The 18,558-nt window shown below is 44.4% G+C and overlaps 1 protein-coding gene and 1 pseudogene across 1 annotated transcript; both read left to right on the top strand.

Moving 5' to 3' along the window:
* Positions 1-4,189: 4,189 nt before the first annotated feature.
* LOC542391 (knotted 1) lies at positions 4,190-11,933 on the top strand. Its single transcript, NM_001279733.2, has 5 exons — positions 4,190-4,812; positions 5,032-5,154; positions 5,252-5,396; positions 10,465-10,697; positions 11,387-11,933. The coding sequence occupies exons 1-5, from the start codon at positions 4,435-4,437 to the stop codon at positions 11,585-11,587; spliced, it is 1,080 nt and encodes a 359-aa protein (NP_001266662.2). The 5' UTR covers positions 4,190-4,434; the 3' UTR covers positions 11,588-11,933.
* Positions 11,934-13,129: 1,196 nt separating this feature from the next.
* LOC103628232 (uncharacterized) lies at positions 13,130-17,574 on the top strand (annotated as a pseudogene).
* The last annotated feature ends 984 nt before the right edge of the window (positions 17,575-18,558 follow it).

Here is an 18,558-nt window from a genome sequence, read left to right as displayed (position 1 = left end):
GGACTCCTCCCTATCGTTGACCACCATCCCCTTTCCCTTAGGATCCATCTCTTCGGGCGATTAGTCCCTTTCGTGAAGAGAACAGCTCTGATACCAATTGAGAGCACCTAGAGGGGGGTGAATAGGTGATCCTGTAAAAACTTGAAACTTAAAGCCACAAACTTGATTAAGTGTTAGCACAATGAAATCAAGTGGCTAAGGAGAGCTCTTGTGAACCACAATTGACACAGTGAGAACAAGCACAAGAGACACAGAGATTTATCCCGTGGTTCGGCCAAGTACAATACTTGCCTAGTCCACATCGTGGCATTCCAATGGATGATGATCAACTTGAATACCACGGTGTTCTTTTTTCTTTACTCTTTCTCGTTTGCGAGGAATCTCCACAACTTGGAGCCTCTCGCCCTTACAATGAGATGATCACAAAGAAGCATAGATGTAAGAGTGGGAAGAGCAACACACACAAGCCTCAAAACACGAGCACAAACACACACACAAGTCACAACTTGAGCTCTAAGATCGCACACGGAGTTCTCAACTCAAGAGGAGCTCAAATTGCTATCACAACGAATCAAATGCGCTAGAGAGGTGCCTTGGTGCTAAGAGATGATCAAAGAATGCTTGGCGTTCTCCTCCATGCGCCTAGGGTCCCTTTTATAGCCCCAAGGCAGCTAGGAGCCGTTGAGAGCAATCCAGGAAGGCAATTCTTGCCTTCTCTCGACTGGTGCACCGGACAGTCCGGTGCACCACCAGACACTGTCCGATGCAGATTTCTTTCCTATTCTGGCGCAACCGACCGTTGACGATTTGGAGCCGTTGGCACACTGGACACTGTCCGGTGCACACCAGACAGTCCGGTCCCCCTTCAGACCGTTGGCCCGGCCACACGTCACGCGCGGATTGCGCGGCCGACCGTTGGCTCAGCTGACCGTTGGCTCACCGGACAGTCCGGTGATTTTTAGCCGTATGCCGCCGTCGAGTTCCCGAGAGCGGCCAGTTGACCAGCGCCAGCCTGGCGCACCGGACACTGTCCGGTGCACCACCAGACAGTCCGGTGCACCCAGACTGAGCAGAGTCTTGGCTGCTCGAGCCAAGTCTTTTCCATTTGTTTTTTCTCTGATTCTAGCACTTAGACAAATATGTTAGTACACAAAAAACCAATGTACTAAGTCTAGAATCATACCTTTGTATTGATTTGCACTTTGTCCACTATTTGTCATAGTTTAACACATAACCATTTGTGTTGGACACTTGATCACCAAAATACTTAGAAATGGCCCAAGGGCACATTACCCTTTCATTGAGGTCTACGAAGAGGGCCACAAAGGACCAGACCCTAACAACCTTGACCAGCTCTACAGCCAGACAACCACGGATCGGTTGGTGGGTTTTGGCCCAAAATTACAAACATTCAAAGTATAGAAATTCCTGCATTTGTAAGGTTATGAATGATGTATAGGCGTCATATGGGGAGGAGATGGTTCGTCGCCATGGCCCTGACTTCGACTGGCGACATGAACCGATGGATCCCTCGGTGGTGTACGCAAGTGGTGGTGGAAAAGCGCATAGACGATAAGCTCTAACTTATGAAATTACATGGTTGACACTAAATTGATAATGCAGTAATCATAATTTTTGAATCACTTATAGATACACACTCTTCGACGGATTCATTGACTCGTCGTCGGCAGAGGACGGGTTCGTCTTCCCGTAGCTCATGCTCTCGTCGACCGAACGAGTAGGAGTTGGAGATTATGAGGATACGTGAGAAGATGAGACAGCAACGAGAATTTATGGAGGCTTGCAATGCACGTAACCAAGCGATGTATCAAGTGAGTATACATAATCCGAACTCTAAATTATTATATTTCAATACAACATCTTCAATAGTAACACATATGTTTAACAGTTAATGCAGCAACAGGGCATGACACCAAATATTCCACCGCCACCACAATGGAACCGGTTTGCATCCACACCAGCTCTGATACGTTAATCTTAACAAATTCGGTTAATAACATTGTCTAAACAAGCAATTCATCTAGTTAGCAAAACATGAACCATATACTTAACTTGTTGAATATTCATTAAATAGGGATTGGGGACTCAACAGTTCAACACCCCTCCGACACATATACCTGCACCTGGAGATAGGGTACGTTTGGTAACTCTCGATGAATTTATACACTTGTATACTTGTTGATATATGCATTTAACATGTTGATATATGCATTAAAAATGTTGATATTTGCTAACTTGAATAGGTTATGCCTAAAGCGGGTGGTAGTGGGTCTGATCCCACAATAGGGTCTGGATTTGTTGAGTCCCTCTTCACGTTCCCTCCTCCTGGTGGCGGCAGCGGTCAAAGTTCTAACTATCCAAGTGGTGGCCATCCCTAAATATGGTGTTTTGTCGTATTTGTTTTTTAACTCGTGCACACTTTGTTTTCGTGAACTAAACAATTTAAATTAACTCGTTGTTCCTATTTAAAATGTTTGTGTAAACTATGTTGGTGATGTGAAGTTTGTGATGTGTGAATTGATTATCAATGTATGTGTTTGTAATGTGTCTGTTCTGTATATATATGTTATGTGTGCAATTGTGGAGAAATAATGACCTCATCTGGTGCTGGTTTTGCAGCAGTATAGGTTAATCCCCGTCGGCTATGGTCAAACCGATGGGAATTAACAATTAATGCACGTCGGCCCAGTAACTCCCGTCGGCCAGACAGGGCCGACATGCATTAATTTGTAATCCCCGTCGGCCAGCGGTAGCCGACGGGAGTTACTCGGCCGATGTGCATTAATTGGTAATCCCCGTCGGCCAGCCGTAGCCGACAGGAATTACTAATTCCCGTCAGTGCCCGACGAGAATAAGCATATCCCCAACATCTGATGCCCGTCGGCTTAGGGTCGACGGGAATTAACCATATACCGACGAGAATTAGTAATCCCTATCGGTTTAGTGCTTATTCCCGTCGGTTCTGAGTCGGCGGGAATTAATTGGATTCTTGTAGTGATGCACTGAGTTTTTACTATAATTTTAACAAGTAAAATGACTAACTTGGATAAAAAAATGTTTCGTGGGGCGGGTACATGGGGAACGTGGACGGTCCTCGTGAACTACGGGGATTAAATTTTCTCCATTTAAATCCCCGCGGGGACTAAATTAGTCTCATACCCATCCCCTAATAGGGGAATTTTCCGCGGGGAATTGGGGATCGAGTCCCCATTGTCATCTCTACTCTGCGCACGTCTGGATGGTCGCGCCTGGGGCCCGAACGGTTCACGATGGCGCAGAGGGTCTTATTTTTCACAGCAGACCTAGATCTTGCCTCTCGGGAGGGATCCCGTCGGGGAGGAGAGATCCTAGGGTGTGTCTTGGTGTCAGCAGGCCACCCAAGACGCTTCTAATCGATGTAGAACCGAAGAAATGCGAAGATTTAAGGTAGAGGAAGGCTAAACTAGAGCTACTCCTAATACAAAATGTAAAAACGATAAGTAAATTTGATCTGATCGAATGTGGGGGTTCAATCGGCCGTAGCCCTTTATATATATAAATGAGAGATCTGAACCCGTTACATGTCGTTTACCGAGTTAATCTCGTAGATTTAGCTAACAAATCCCACAAGAAAATCGAAATCCTAACCGATTCTACACACAAGCGGACCATCCATGCCATCACCGCGGATCATCCGGCCTAGCGTCCCCTGCCCAAAAGTGGGCTCAACAAGCCTAAATACATATAATTTATACCACGTGCAACACATTTATTCATCCATATCACATGTCATGCAAGGCATAAGCATCATGTTAACTTAGTTATACTGACATACATTTATGAGTTGAGATGTCCAGGATGTGAGCGCATGAGCCCATTGTCCATTCAGGACCAAGACAGGCTACTAAGCACTTTCTACATAACTTGTATGTGCTAACTATAGCATGCTTATATGGCTCTCTCCAAAGTTCAAAGCTAGCTCAAATCTTTTGATTTAATAAAACTTAAATTTGTTTGATTTCAGATAAACTGATAATTTTTATAATATTTAGAGTGAGTTGAAAACAGAAACTGGCCGCAAATCCACCTCAAGCCTTTTGATTTGACCTAAAAAAAAGAAGCCCCCACAAACACCACTCCACACTAGTGCACTGTCTCTCTCCAAAGGCAGCTGCATTGGCCTCCAGCCTTTTCCCTACTGTGCCGCGCGCCCTCCCTTCTCTCTAATGATAGCATAGGGAGAGAAGGCATACTCCGAGGCATCCTTCTCCTTTCCCTCTCCTTCCCCAAACCCTTTTCCTCTTTCCCTCGCCCCAAGAACTTCATCTCATCTCCAGGCGCCCCTTTTGCGCTTGCGCAGGAGGAGCTCACGGGGACAGTGGGCGGAGAGCTCGATCGCTGCACCACTACTTCACTGGAGGTCCGCCCACTCCCATGGAGGAGATCACCCAACACTTTGGAGTTGGCGCAAGCAGCCACGGCCATGGCCACGGCCAGCACCACCATCATCACCACCACCACCACCCGTGGGCATCCTCCCTCAGCGCCGTCGTAGCGCCGCTGCCGCCGCAACCGCCAAGCGCAGGCCTGCCGCTGACCCTGAACACGGTGGCGGCCACTGGGAACAGCGGCGGTAGCGGCAACCCGGTGCTGCAGCTTGCCAACGGTGGCGGCCTCCTCGACGCATGCGTCAAGGCGAAGGAGCCCTCGTCGTCGTCTCCCTACGCAGGCGACGTCGAGGCCATCAAGGCCAAGATCATCTCGCACCCACACTACTACTCGCTCCTCACTGCCTACCTCGAGTGCAACAAGGCAAGCAAGACTAGTAGCCGCAGTCTAACAATAGCTCTCCTGCTTCCGGTTCAGCTACTGCTGCTAGCGAAGTTTGGCCACATCTGATGTCAAGAGCATGGCGCATGCACATACTTTCTGCTTGCTTTTACATAGCATACTATAGTTTATGCATGCTGCTCATGTAGACATGTGCATCTGGTGTTCGGAACTTTCTCAAACGGCCGTGGGTGTTTGCAGGTGGGGGCACCACCGGAGGTGTCGGCGAGGCTGACGGAGATAGCGCAGGAGGTGGAGGCGCGGCAGCGCACGGCGCTCGGCGGCCTGGCCGCTGCGACGGAGCCGGAGCTGGACCAGTTCATGGTGAGGCATCTTTAGGTTTATTTCACGCGCGCGCAGCGCACCATTATTAGTCGTTTTCAGCTCGGGCTCGGATTTAATTTGCGTGTATATATGGTAGGAGGCGTACCACGAGATGCTGGTGAAGTTCAGGGAGGAGCTGACGAGGCCGCTGCAGGAGGCGATGGAGTTCATGCGAAGGGTGGAGTCGCAGCTGAACTCGCTTTCCATCTCCGGAAGGTCGCTGCGCAACATCCTTTCATCTGGTACTGAAGTTGCTGCGGCCCATGCCCCTCTTATTTTATATTAGATGATTTCTTGGATCGGTTGTCGCCTCATGCAGCGATGCATGCCCTCCCTCTTGTTAAAATCTTCCTGTCCTCTCCTTCGTCTTGCTGTCCTCTTTCTTGGTTGAGCATATGTTGATGGGTTTTTTTTTTTGCATTTCAAAAGGGTTAAATTTTTCCTTGATGTGGTTTCTCAGCAATTAATTTTGGCATCTGTGTAGTTCCCTTTTTAAGAGCATCTTGCTATGCATGCATATTTTGAGTATAGATAGCTGCGGAACGCAGATGAATGTCTTGTCTGCGCTTCATGTTTTTTAATGCGCGGCAGCATTCCTAATCAGGGGTTTCGAAAGAGAATCTTCTCCCTGCTTGCTTTTCCTGGCCATGCATCTGTGAGATTCTTCTCTCTGGCTTCCGTCGATCTTTGCTTCTGCTGGAAAGGAAATAGTCCTCAGTCACACATGTGCAGGAGCGCAGCTTCAATCTAGCATGGCTGAAAGCTCTCTGGTTCTTTCCATACACTCCATCCTGCACATTCCTTGCATATATTCTGCTGTTAAACTGCTTAGCGACGAGGATGAATGAAAACACCTGTCTTTTTTACTAGTGGGAGTACTAATTTGGCTGCTGTTGCCATGGATGCGTTGTTCATCGTCCTCCATTATATTGATCGATTCCATTTGGAATGGAACATGTGCATGTGTTCTGCGAGTAGTTCCTGGCTCAGCGCAGCCATCTTTTCCCATGATGGGAACCCCAGGGAGTTCCCTTGTTCTAGGGTTTGGGAAAGGGCCACAGTGTACTGGGTGCTGTGGCATTGTGCAAGCACAGTCTATAGCCGAGGAGTCTCACTGGCGTATGTCAGTGAAACATAGTAGTATACACGTTGTAGTAGTGGGAGATCAGAGAGAGAGAGAGATGGGGAGTCATCCCCCATCTGTCACGCAAGCTTGTGGCCAGAACATTCTTGTCATCTTTCTCCCCCTCAAGAGATGTAGCTACCTGTTGTCCTAGAATCTATAGTGTTGTGGTGTGGTCTTCCAGGTGCGCACACAGATCTGGCCACTGCTGGCCTTAGTATTTGCTAATTTTAAAATGAACACATCAGGTAGATCGAGACGATCCATGGCAAGCGTCTTTCTAATGACCTATCACAAGGCTATAGTAACAACTCGTACCACCACAGTTACGCACAGCCCAGAGTTTTTCACTTCTCGGTTCTGTTCTTCTTAGAGCACTGGCTATGGCTAGTATATATGCATGGCAGCAACACACACACACACACACAATCACTTCATTACTGGAGCAAGTTAGCGAAGAAGCTGCCATCTGATGTCGTAGAATGCTGCAAAAATGAAAGGTTCAGAGGCAGGCATACGGGTTGAAATGGAGCACCGTATGCGGCGGCCCAGTTTTTTGTGTTCTGACCGGCGCAGTGGACAAAATGGCCTGTGTGCCTCGAGAACCATAGAGACAGTTGCCTAGCGCATGAGCGCTGAGCGGCCCCTATTATTTGATGTGAGATCTCTCTATCAATGGATGTGTGATCTGCTAGGTTTATATTATATATGCGTCTACTATATCCCTACCAGTCCCTGTATTTTCTGACAGATAGACTTCTCCCCCGCGCGTTCTCTCATAAATAAATGACGGTCAAGGAACATTGGATGCTTTCCGAGGCGAGCTAGTACAAGTTTCATCTGCGTTTGCGTTTGTATTTTTCAGCTGTCAACTCAGATTTCTCCTCAGCTCCAACTGTTCTTTGACCTTCTTGGTACTGTTTTCTTGGAAGAAACTATTTGTTGACCATTTTTGGTTATAATAAGGCCACAGACAAACTGTTGAATTTAATCACAAAACAACACTACTGCGTTTTTTCTTTTCTTTTCTGACTGATGTTGCACATGTACTCCAAGATTCTTGGTTGCATGCACTCTTTCAAGGTCATGCAAAAGCAGGGACACCGGGTGTCACGAGTTTCCGTTTGTCTCGAGGTAAGACCAAAAAAGATACCGGAAGCAAACAACATAAAACAAAGGGTAGGATGGAAAAGAGCTGATGGATTTTACAATGTATCGCCAGAGTGGAAAAGACAACGCGACTAGAGGAAAGGAACGATCTGGCACTTCCAACTGTGTGAATTCTTCCATTTGATGTGCGTCTCGTGCATGTTTATTTTCTTGGTTACTGGAAATCGGGTGCATCCATTTTTATTCAGGATTCAATTATTGGTTACTGGAGCCAGGTCCGTTCGTTTTTATTTTCCTTTTGAGATTGACTGGATCGATTCTCTGGTTCTAGTCACTTATGCTGTTGGTTTTATCGTTTTCATGGATTTCTATTCTATCTCTCCCAATATTCAGTATCACATAAAATCCTGTGACTAGATTTCTTTATCACATACAATCTTGTTTTTTTATTTTCTTTAATTTAACACTGGATTTGTTTGATAATATGTTCTGAAAAACGTTAATAAATTTAAGCACAACAGCCTTTTAAAAATATGTATAATTATTTACCTTGAAACCCAGCATCGGCCGGGAACAAGGAAAAGAACTCAAGGTTTTAAATGCATTGAAATGAAACATTAATGGAGTGTTTGGTTTGAATAATGATGTAGTCCATCATCTTCTCACTCCTCACTTTTTTGTTTGGTTTATGGAATGGAGTGAGTTAATCCATCAACACCTCATTCCTCATAGTTAGTTGTTTAGTACTAATATGTGGAATGAAGTCATCCCACCAAATTTGAAGAATGGACTCATGATGCACCACTTCATTTTAGATAGAGTGATTCATCAAACCAAACACCTCATAAGGGCATGTTTGGATCCTAGGAGCTAAAAGAAAAGTGACTAAAGTTTAGTCACTTTAGGAGCTAAAGATCTACTAAATAGGAAACTAAAAGTGACTAGAATAGTAAAAGGTATCTTTTTAGTCATTTTTAGCTCCTAAGAAGGAGCTAAATTTTAGTTAGTTTGGTTTAGCTCTTGGATCCAAACAGGCCCTAAGAAAATGTTTCGACAACATTTGGGACAATAAAACAGTTCCTAAGGATTTCTTTGGCAAGATTAGGCCTTCTTTGGAACAAAGAAAAATGAAGGAATCTTGAAGGATTGAAATCCTATAGGAAGCTTTCATATGCAAAGAATTGTGTTCCTAGGATGATTTCTAACAAGAGGCTCATCCCCTTGAAAATTGTTCTTTGTGTCTATCTCTCTCCTCTAATTCATGTGTTCTTATGTTGCATTGAAACACTATTAGAAAATTTTCATGTGTTTTAATTTATGTATGATTGTAAGTGTCAAGCAGCACTATTCCTACATTTTTTCTATTCCTGTGTTTTATCGATACTGCATCCCAATGAAGGCCTAAGCGTATCATGCAATCTTTTCCAGAAGTTTTTTAGATTGCTGTATAATGACAAGGTGCAATGCTCTTCGTTTTCTTTTTTGGTTTTCCTCATTTTCAGCAAGGCCACCAAATTTTTCCATGATGTTCTTGTCTTATTCCTGTAGTATCCCTCGAAAAAATTTCATAGCTTTCTACATCCATGTTATCTAATGATGTTCTTCATTTCAAAGACAGACACATTTGGCATAAGTTCTGATTGGTCACTAAAACTTTGTGGTACGGTCATTTACTTTTACTATACACATGTACTGTATTCATGCGTACATTGTACTTTGTCCATTGGGGCCTTTCCTCTTTTTAATACAACGGGCATCGTTTCAAAAAAAATGTGTCAGTCGTAACTGCACACTTCTTTAGTTTTCCCCAGTTAACAGCATGACGGAATAGAGTTACAGAGTCTCATGTCAAGTCACATATATCCTCAAGTCGTTTCTAAAATTAAAGTAATATTTTCATTGTTGCTTCCGTAAGAATGCACCACAAACACAAAATATCATTTCCTTTATGCAAATATATATATATGAATGTTTGTTTCTGGCAGTGGTGAGAAGCTTCTCACTGAGCCAAAGGTTTTAGGGATGCCATGTGCTCTTTTTCTTTTTTAAGTGTAGATTAAGCAAACCTTTATAATTTTTAAACTCCAACCAGATACCTTTTCTAAATTCATAAATGCTCTGGACTATCTTCACGAAAAAGGCTTTGGTAATATGTTCACAAGCCTCCTTTATCTGTTATCCTGGGCTAGACATAGGATGTGTTGAAGCAATACAAGCGGAGTTGTTTCGTTAAAGCAAAAAAAAAACTGTAACTTTATATTGGAGAATATACATCGTTCTCCCATATTTGTTACAGTGCTCATAAATAGACAAAGTTTTTTTTTTGAAATCTTAAGCCCTGTGTTTCTTTGGTTATCTTATCTCTATATTGCTTCCAAATATGTTGTCATCAAGATGGATATAGATAATTGTCAAAACGAAAAGTGTGCATGGTTCATTTATGCCAATTCTGAAAAGCATAAGTTAAATATTAAGATACCAATAAAGAAAAACATATGCAGTGTTGACTGTTGGGAAAAGAACAAGGTCTGCACATACACTTGCAATATAAATCTTTTTACCCAGCAATAAAAAAACGATCAAATATCACGCAAACAAAGTAATACGTCCAGAAACACCCATACTTTTGAAATTCGTCTTTGAAATGCAGTAGGTTCACAAAATAAAATGGTGCAACTGCACATGTCCTTTATATCTGTACTCAATGGGTTTTCTGGAGATGTTAGATTGATTGGTGGGACAATATCCTAATGCAACTCGCAAATTCCCAAGGCCGAACTCAAGTGGGAGTTTGGATGATTTTTTTTGTAAAGAAGCAGATGGCTGCGCTAGTTTACATAGACCATCACACTTCACAATTCACATTCATGAAGTCATAACTTTGTTCACTTCTTGTTTAACTATGGCATATAAAAACATACTGTGTGTTGTTTTGCTTGTATGGAACATGTATTTTAGTTTTTTAGTAAATAAGTTCAGTAAATGTCTTTGCCGGACAAATTTCACCAATCTGGCTACGAATGATGCTTGATCACTTCTTTTGTTTTATCTAAAAGTTCCATGTCTTATGCTTGAAGGCTCTTCTGAGGAGGATCAAGAAGGTAGCGGAGGAGAGACCGAGCTCCCTGAAGTTGATGCACATGGTGTGGACCAAGAGCTGAAGCACCATCTCCTGAAGAAATACAGTGGCTATCTAAGCTCGCTCAAGCAAGAACTGTCAAAGAAGAAGAAGAAAGGGAAGCTCCCCAAGGAGGCTCGCCAGCAGCTCCTTAGCTGGTGGGATCAGCACTACAAATGGCCTTACCCCTCAGTACGTCTTCTTTTTATTCTTCCATTTTAACTATTGTTGGTGACACATGATTTAGACGATGCCAATTCTTCATGAACTTTTCATAGCCAGCTACCCAATGTTAGTACTGACTGCACATTGTAATTCAAGGGTAAGTATATATATACATAAATCACATTTGGCAAATCTAAGCTACATATGGGTCTTTGATCTTCCATGACGGTCTGTTGATCTCTGATTTGCATATCGGCATATAAAAAGTGAGCCAAAATATGTCAGAGTCTAATAATATTGATCAGGGAGTGGCAGGTGATTATTGGTATTAATTTAACCTTATTTAAGGTATTTTGAAACTTCTGTAGCGTTCTTACTAAATACCATTGATTTTAATTTAAGCAACTATATATTTATCTGGTGAAAAATGAAGCCTTTTCTGATATACAAATTGAAGAGTCTACAATGGTTTCACTTACATGGCTGAAACAGAAAATCATAGTGCCCTGAATTGTGTGTTGATACTCATAAGCGCAGATTCAAATTTGTAATTTTCAAGTTTAGGGTTCTAAGTGAAAAAAAAACATTGAGTCCAGGAGCATACACTGAACTTTTTTTTTATCATATCTTCATTTTGTTGGATGTTTTGTATACGGCATATAGCCTGTGCTTCCCTACTGGATATGAATTAACCAACTCTTCCCATCGGTGAGCAGGAGACTCAGAAGGTGGCACTGGCTGAGTCTACCGGGCTTGACCTGAAGCAGATCAACAACTGGTTCATCAACCAGCGGAAGCGGCACTGGAAGCCATCCGAGGAGATGCACCACCTGATGATGGACGGGTACCACACCACCAATGCCTTCTACATGGACGGCCACTTCATCAACGACGGCGGGCTGTACCGGCTCGGCTAGCCACCGGTATCTCGCTTCCATTTCACACCCCACGGCCTAGCTATAAAGACTAATGGTTCCAGGTGTCTGAAGTACTGAAGACAGGGGGGCTAGCTATCTAATGTTTGTGCCGCACGCATGAGCTGTAAGGAGGCCATGCTTAATTATTCTGTTGCCGTTGCTACTCTATCTATATGCGCCTATGCCTCCGTGCATGAACTATGCTTTAGGTGGTTGCTGCTCCACACTGTGGTGGTGTGCTTTTGCTTTTGTGTGGTCGTATTGTATGCGTAACCTGACAGATGGATCCCTGATTGCTACATGTTTGAATAATTTGCATGATCTAGCTAGTTTCTGCCTAATCTAATGGTACGGCTCATGTCTTGTCAGGTGGATTTGTTATGTGTTTTTTTTTTCAAATTGAGGCTTGTTTGTTTTGCTCTCAATCCATCCATGTGAATTGGGTGGAATTAAATGAGTTTAAATTCCAAAGTCAGTCAAAATCTGTTATAATTCTTCCAATCCATAACCGAAGATCATAGGCCCTGTTTGGAATCCCTAGAACTAATAGTTAGCTAGCTAATATATTATTAGTCGGTATGAGCCGGCTCTAATAAACTAATTGTTATTTGTGAGATAACTAACAATTACTAATAGTTAGCTAGCTAATATATTATTAGCTGGTTTGAGCCAGCTCTAATACACTAATTGTTATTTGTGAGATAACTAACAATTAATTATGATATTAGCTGATGATGTTTGGAACCTAACAACTAATTTTTAATTTTATTTCTATAGGTTCTAAACAGGACCTTAGTGGCTAGTTTGGATACACTAAAGTGTCGTTCGGTTGTTTGAGATCGATGGATCGAAACGATTACTAATCAGATTACTTCTCTAATTTATATAAACTTTGATTAGCTAAAATAATTTCGGGCGCAATCTGGTACAAACGAACAAGCCCTAATCAGGATGGCATGCCAATTTGGATTGGTGTGGGGTCACGCATGGTGAATTATGAATCATCCTGGGATTGTTTGGATGCGTGTGTATTTACATCAATAGTTTGGCGTGGATTTGAAATTTCACTTGTCGTCCACCTCAGACATCAGGAGAACTCGAGTGAATAGGGAGATTAATATTTGGGTAACTAGGCGAGACGAGCCAACGAGTCCACTACCAATGTACTTTTCAAAAAAAAAACTACGAAGGGTGAGTACCATTCTGCACGCACCAGCACGCCAGCACCAGCATCTACTCGACAAGGAGACGAGACGAGGCTGGGTTTGCAGGAGAGGCTTTACGAGTTTACGCGATCGGGAGCGGTGCCGCAGTCCGGCCGGCCGGCCAGGAGGGGAAGTGAAAGTGACTCCTCTCCCCGTTACTCCGGAGAGGGGGTCACGCATGTACGGACTGGCGGCGTGACTTGAGTTGAGTTTCTGGGCGGCGGCGGCGGCGGCGTCGCGATCCTGTCTGGTGGACTGGGCCGTGCATATACGCTCGCCATCTGGGCCGTTTGACTCGGACTGTCTTAAGCCAAGGGAAATCTGGGCCTTTAATCGGATGGTCCTCACGCAATTTCCGCCGTCGGTATCGCATTGGAGTGGAACAACTTCCATCCTTGGCCACCCACGTTGGGGCTGTTTGGTTCAGCTTTTTTCTGACCAGCTTTTCTGAAAATCTGGCTGTGGAGAGAATCTGGCTGTGGCAAGAATCTGAGTATTGTGTGGATTACGTGCGGAGGAAGATGAAGTGGTCCAAAGGGTTCAGGATCTAGAAACCAACAGATTCCTACTATTATGACGATTCGACCGATTTTATGTTCATGTTGATTTTGGACGGTTTTTACCAAAGTGATTCTTATAGAAGCTGGCTGAAAAGCTGGGGCGTTTGGCGATCTGCAGCAGCTTTTGGTGGTCAGAAGCTGGAAAAAGCCCAAACAAACAGGGCCGTTCTCTCACGCTCTCTCACGCGCCAGCGAGACCGCAAACGCGGGCGGGCGGGCGGGCGAGGAGGCTTATACGAATTCGCAGGCGGAGGCGGGGCCACCTCCCCGTTGGCCACCCACGTTCTACAGCTCCGTGTTCGCGCAGGTACGCCAGCCGCTCGACGAAATGCCTGCGCCGACTGACGCCGCATAAATCGGTCAGGGCTAGTTTGGAAGCCAAAGGGTAATTAACCCAGAGAAAAGTACCAAAGGGGGAGATTTCCTTGTCACTTTACTTCCCTGTCAGAAAATACCTCCATGAGAGAATTACCCGGGTTTGTTTGGTCACCGGACATTCCGTGGGATAATTAACCGAGAACCTGGCAACAGCGCCTCACACCGCTATCAGCATACAAAGAAATATATTGCACAAGGGACATGCAGGGAGCTGTCTGCTCCATTACAGCATGGAATCAAAAATGTTTGTCACCAAATCATTCATATTAACTAGAGAAAAACAAGGAAAATTCAAAAAAAAGTATGATCATAATCAAGAAAAAACTCCATCTCCATTTATGTATCCAGATAGATAATTTTTCATGTTCCAACTAATACCGATCAAGCTAATTTAGTACTCCAAATCACAAAAAAAATCATCTTCATACATGAATCAAGATAGATAACTTAAAGCGCCATAATTTAATTCTCCAAATCATAAAAAATCATCTCCATTCATGCATCTAAATTACAAAAAAATCATCATATTCATTCTGGTGCAACCCAAGGTCTTGGTCTTGCCTTCCCCTTCCTCTAGACTTGCATGTTCCATGAGACGCAACAAAAAAAAATCATCAACATTATGAAAGCACTATACTTTAGATTACATAAGACCTCAATGACAGAAAAATATTCCTTCTTTGCTCATTTTCCCCATCAAACTCTGGAAGACCGGCCATAGACACAGAAAGCTAGCAAACATGATTACTCTTCCGTAGCATCACCGATGGTAACATCAGTTTTCGGTCTCAATGGAGTGATCTTCGTTGACAATACCTCTGCAAACAATAGCACTCCCAACCTTGTATATCTTTGCACTTAGACGCTACTGCTGGATACAATTGGTACATGTTAATGGCTCTATAAGGGAATTGTGTCCATTCATGATTAACGACTAGAATATCAGGAACCCTGTTGCACGCTTCGGGAACTATGTCCATTCATAATCAACTGCAACTATGCAGTAAGGGCATGTACAGTGGTGTTTAATGTGGAGTCTCTTAAGGTGTTTAAGGGGGTTATTTGCAAAAAAAATCTTAGAGCCGTCTCTCCGTGATGCTATACAAATACCAAGTAGCAACAGACGCCTCACTTCCCACTGTACGAATTTGTCGTCTGTTCTATCGATCTGATGCTATACAAATACATTTAATTCTGTATTTATTAATAGACTACGTTTATAGACACTCCATTGTACAATAAAGTCTCTTAGTTGTCTCCTGTGCTTGGAGAACCGTTTTGGTGGCTCTCCACTGTACATGCCCTAAGGGTACCAAAATGGGTTCCAGCCAAAAAACAATAGAAAACACTCCAACTAATCCACATTTCACATCTTCTTCTAAACTGAGTAACTCTAGTCTTCAGGAAGAACAACAAAAATTTCAGCATCCAGCCAAAAGAATATTTCTCAGCTGCTACAGCTAACAGAAAAATTTGCCACTGTGCGGAGAGTCTTTGGTTTTTATTTTTTGTACTTTATTCGTCATGACCATCCTCTTTTTAATAGGACATGCAACTCTCCTACAGTTCAGTTTTTTAGAAAGAATCTAATAAACAACATCATCCTTTTATCTAGTGGAGCATATCAGAGTGGACTGAAATGGTATGGAGGTAGAGCTCCATCGGACCAACAGCTATTGGGTGAGGTTCATCGATGGTAGGAAAGTAAAAAAGAAGTTCCACACAGAAGAAACAATAGTGGGAGAGAAATGATTGTTTTTTGTAGTCAACACTTCTCAAATTAGTAGGAAAGTAAAAAGAAGTAAAAACTTCGTATGCATTAACTTCCATCGAACAACAAAAACATAAGCATATGTTGGCAACAGCTGACATGAACAGGCAAGAAACTAGCCTTTGAATAATTAAGCACAGCCATTTGCTTTCCCCTCACTTTGAATTTTTCTACTAGTCTTGGATAAACATCAGAAAGCCAATTTAACAGAAACATAGGAACCAAATTAGGCTAACTGAGGAAAGGGGACAAGAGAAAGAAACAGGATCTGCCCATACGCACACCAGCCTTGCCGAGATCTGTCTGCCCGCTTGCTGCCTACTTCTCATCCATGCATGGTGCTGCCGGCATTGCCCAACGCCCATACAGTCCTCCTCCTCTTCGCCTCCATGGCGTGGTCCCAGGAGGAGGCGTCTAGCCGCATAGCCGAGCCCCACGCATCCTCGTACATGACGGCTCGAACGAGTGTGGGTTTGGTGAGGCCGAGCAACCCATACATGACGACGATGAACACCATGGACAGTCCAAGCGTGACGCCGAACTTCTTGTTCGCCGCCTCTTTCCCCACTCAAATCGGACTCTAGTCTCTTGTCCAAATCGCAAGAAGAAACCCTAGCAAGAAGGTGCGGGAAGAGTCGAACTTACCCAGCAAGGTGTGAGAAGAAGTGAGCTTACCCCAGGAAGGAGGCTGGTTGAGGCATGGCGACGACGGAGATCGCACACGGTGGCAGCGCCGGCGACCGCACGAGAGAGGACATGAGTCGGGGATAGGTGCCCGACGTTCGGAGGCCGGGCGCGTTTCCACGCGGAAGCTGCGCTAAGACCGGGCCGATCCCCCCACGGAGCTAACTCCCAAACATGCCGGAGCCATAACCCGTGGTAGATTCTCGCGTGGGCCGCTGGCACAGGGAAAAAGGTAAATTCCCTGCGTGGAAATGGACTGCCAAACTAGCCCTCAGAGTTTATTGGGTTCCTTTTTTCCCCCATCTGTGCGGTTGGGTGACATTGCGCCCATTTTCTGTTTGGACGTTTGCGTGTGCAGATCGAAGAGACCGGGTGGGAGCAGAGCAGCTGGTGAGAGCCACAGGAGATGATGGAGCGTTCTGTGTCACCTTCTGCATCGTGTAAGGATTCCTTCATGTGCTGACACTGACAATCGGCGCTAACTCTTTATATATATATCTATACTGTGGTACTGTACGATTGTTTGGAGAAAAGCTACTGCCATTGAGGCGGCTGAGCAAGGCTAGCGGATGTATTACATATTGGAGTTTGTCAGTTTGATAGTTGTTCAAAGAGATTGTTTCAGAAACCAGCCTGAACATTGTAATGCATATGGACATCAATCGCAAGTGTGGCAGCGTTTTTTTAGCATCTCTCTAATTCTATTCTATTGTCTGAAATTATGGCTTTATGTATCTGCCAGGGATGAACTAGGAATCCAGGGTGGATTCATTTACTGGAGATCACACTGCCCCAAGGGCTATCCTGAAAGTGCTCCTTCAATCTCTGCGGTTAGGCTCTATTCTGACATTTCCATAAACTAGGCCTGTTTTTTATTATATCCTACAGTTGCATGAAATTTCAGAACCGTAGCCATATGTGTCATATGGTTGAACTTGTCTCATTAACAGGACATACCATATCTCCCAAAAATACAGTGGTCAAAAAGCTCAAGATCAAAACATGTTCTTTGGCGACTCCAAGCGGTAGGTGAACCTCTTTTTTTATTGCTTGAATCATATGGTTGACCTATCCATGAATTGTTATGTTGGGTCGTGCTATGTTATTGGATTCACGCAATCGGCACCTGAAGATCTTACAAGAGTTGTGGTCTACGATGAATGCGATTGGTAAGGTCCTTTGGACCGTTGATCCAACAAAGCCCTCCTATGCTATTTTGTCTCATCGCCATATATCTTTAGGTGATTCCCTTACTCATCTGGAAGTAATAGTTGTACTCCTTTTATTTATGTCTGCTTAAATTGCTATCTGTGCCTGAAATCACCAGGTGACGGTTGCTGCATCCTGTTGCATATTGACGCATGCCAGCCCGACTCCTTACCAGAGTAAGCTCAGATTTCAGGGCTCTGTTTGAAGCCAACCGTGGTTGTTCCCACGCATCACAATTTTTACGCAGGGGGGGCAGCCGGCGCACCCCCTAAGCGCCGCTTGTCCAGTTGTCCTAGGTACCCCACGTAACAAAAATATTTAGAAGCCTTGATGACTGATTGCGAAATAGAGTTTCAGATGAGTGGGTCAGTGCCTTGATATGCTATACCGAGCGAGAGATACTTATAAGCCTTGATGACTACATGATCATCGTGCCCCCCAAACGTAGAATGTCTACTACTCGAAACTCGTGATGTTTTATTACTATTCATGTGCTACATATACTACTGAGCGGGTGCGTGACGGACTGCAGGTGCGAGAACACCCCAGCTGCAGCGGAGCCTTCCATTCCGTGTGCCTCAGAGACTGGCTGCGCTTCGTCACCACGACCAGGCAGTACGGTTGGACCAACCGAAGTGTACCAAAATCCTCCTCATAGTGATGCTGTTGCTGTGTTGATCCTATGGTTATTTGTTCACGGGCCTGGTGTCTGTCTGTCTTCCTCGTGTTGGCAGGCCGTTCGATGCCCCTGTTCGGGAACTCTGCCCCTTACCGCAGCGTTCCCGTGGCCGTCAAGATCACCGGCCACTAACACCAAACTTCCAAGTTTTGGTCGGCGTTTACAAGGTCAGGCAGGCGATCGTAACCACCCATTTTAAGGTCACCTTCGATTTTGTTCCATGTCACAGAGAAGGGAAAAAGAAAGAGGAGACTAGCAGCCAGGTGTTACCTTCGGACACGTTGTCCATCATTACTCTGACAGTTTCTTTCTACGCTCTAGGTGGTGGATGCGTTCGCCGGGTTTAGCGGAGCTGGTTGAAAATTGCCGCCGGCTTCTAGAGAATCACATCTCTAGAAGAGACAGAGAGAGGTTAGCTCCCTCCCCAGTCCTCCCCATAGCCTAATCGGTCAGACCATTTAGCGTTCTGGAACATGCCCTTCCAG

The sequence above is a fragment of the Zea mays genome, chromosome 1 (assembly GCF_902167145.1).
Source record: "Zea mays cultivar B73 chromosome 1, Zm-B73-REFERENCE-NAM-5.0, whole genome shotgun sequence".
Lineage (NCBI taxonomy): Eukaryota > Viridiplantae > Streptophyta > Magnoliopsida > Poales > Poaceae > Zea > Zea mays.
This window is presented reverse-complemented; position numbering and strand designations above follow the sequence as displayed.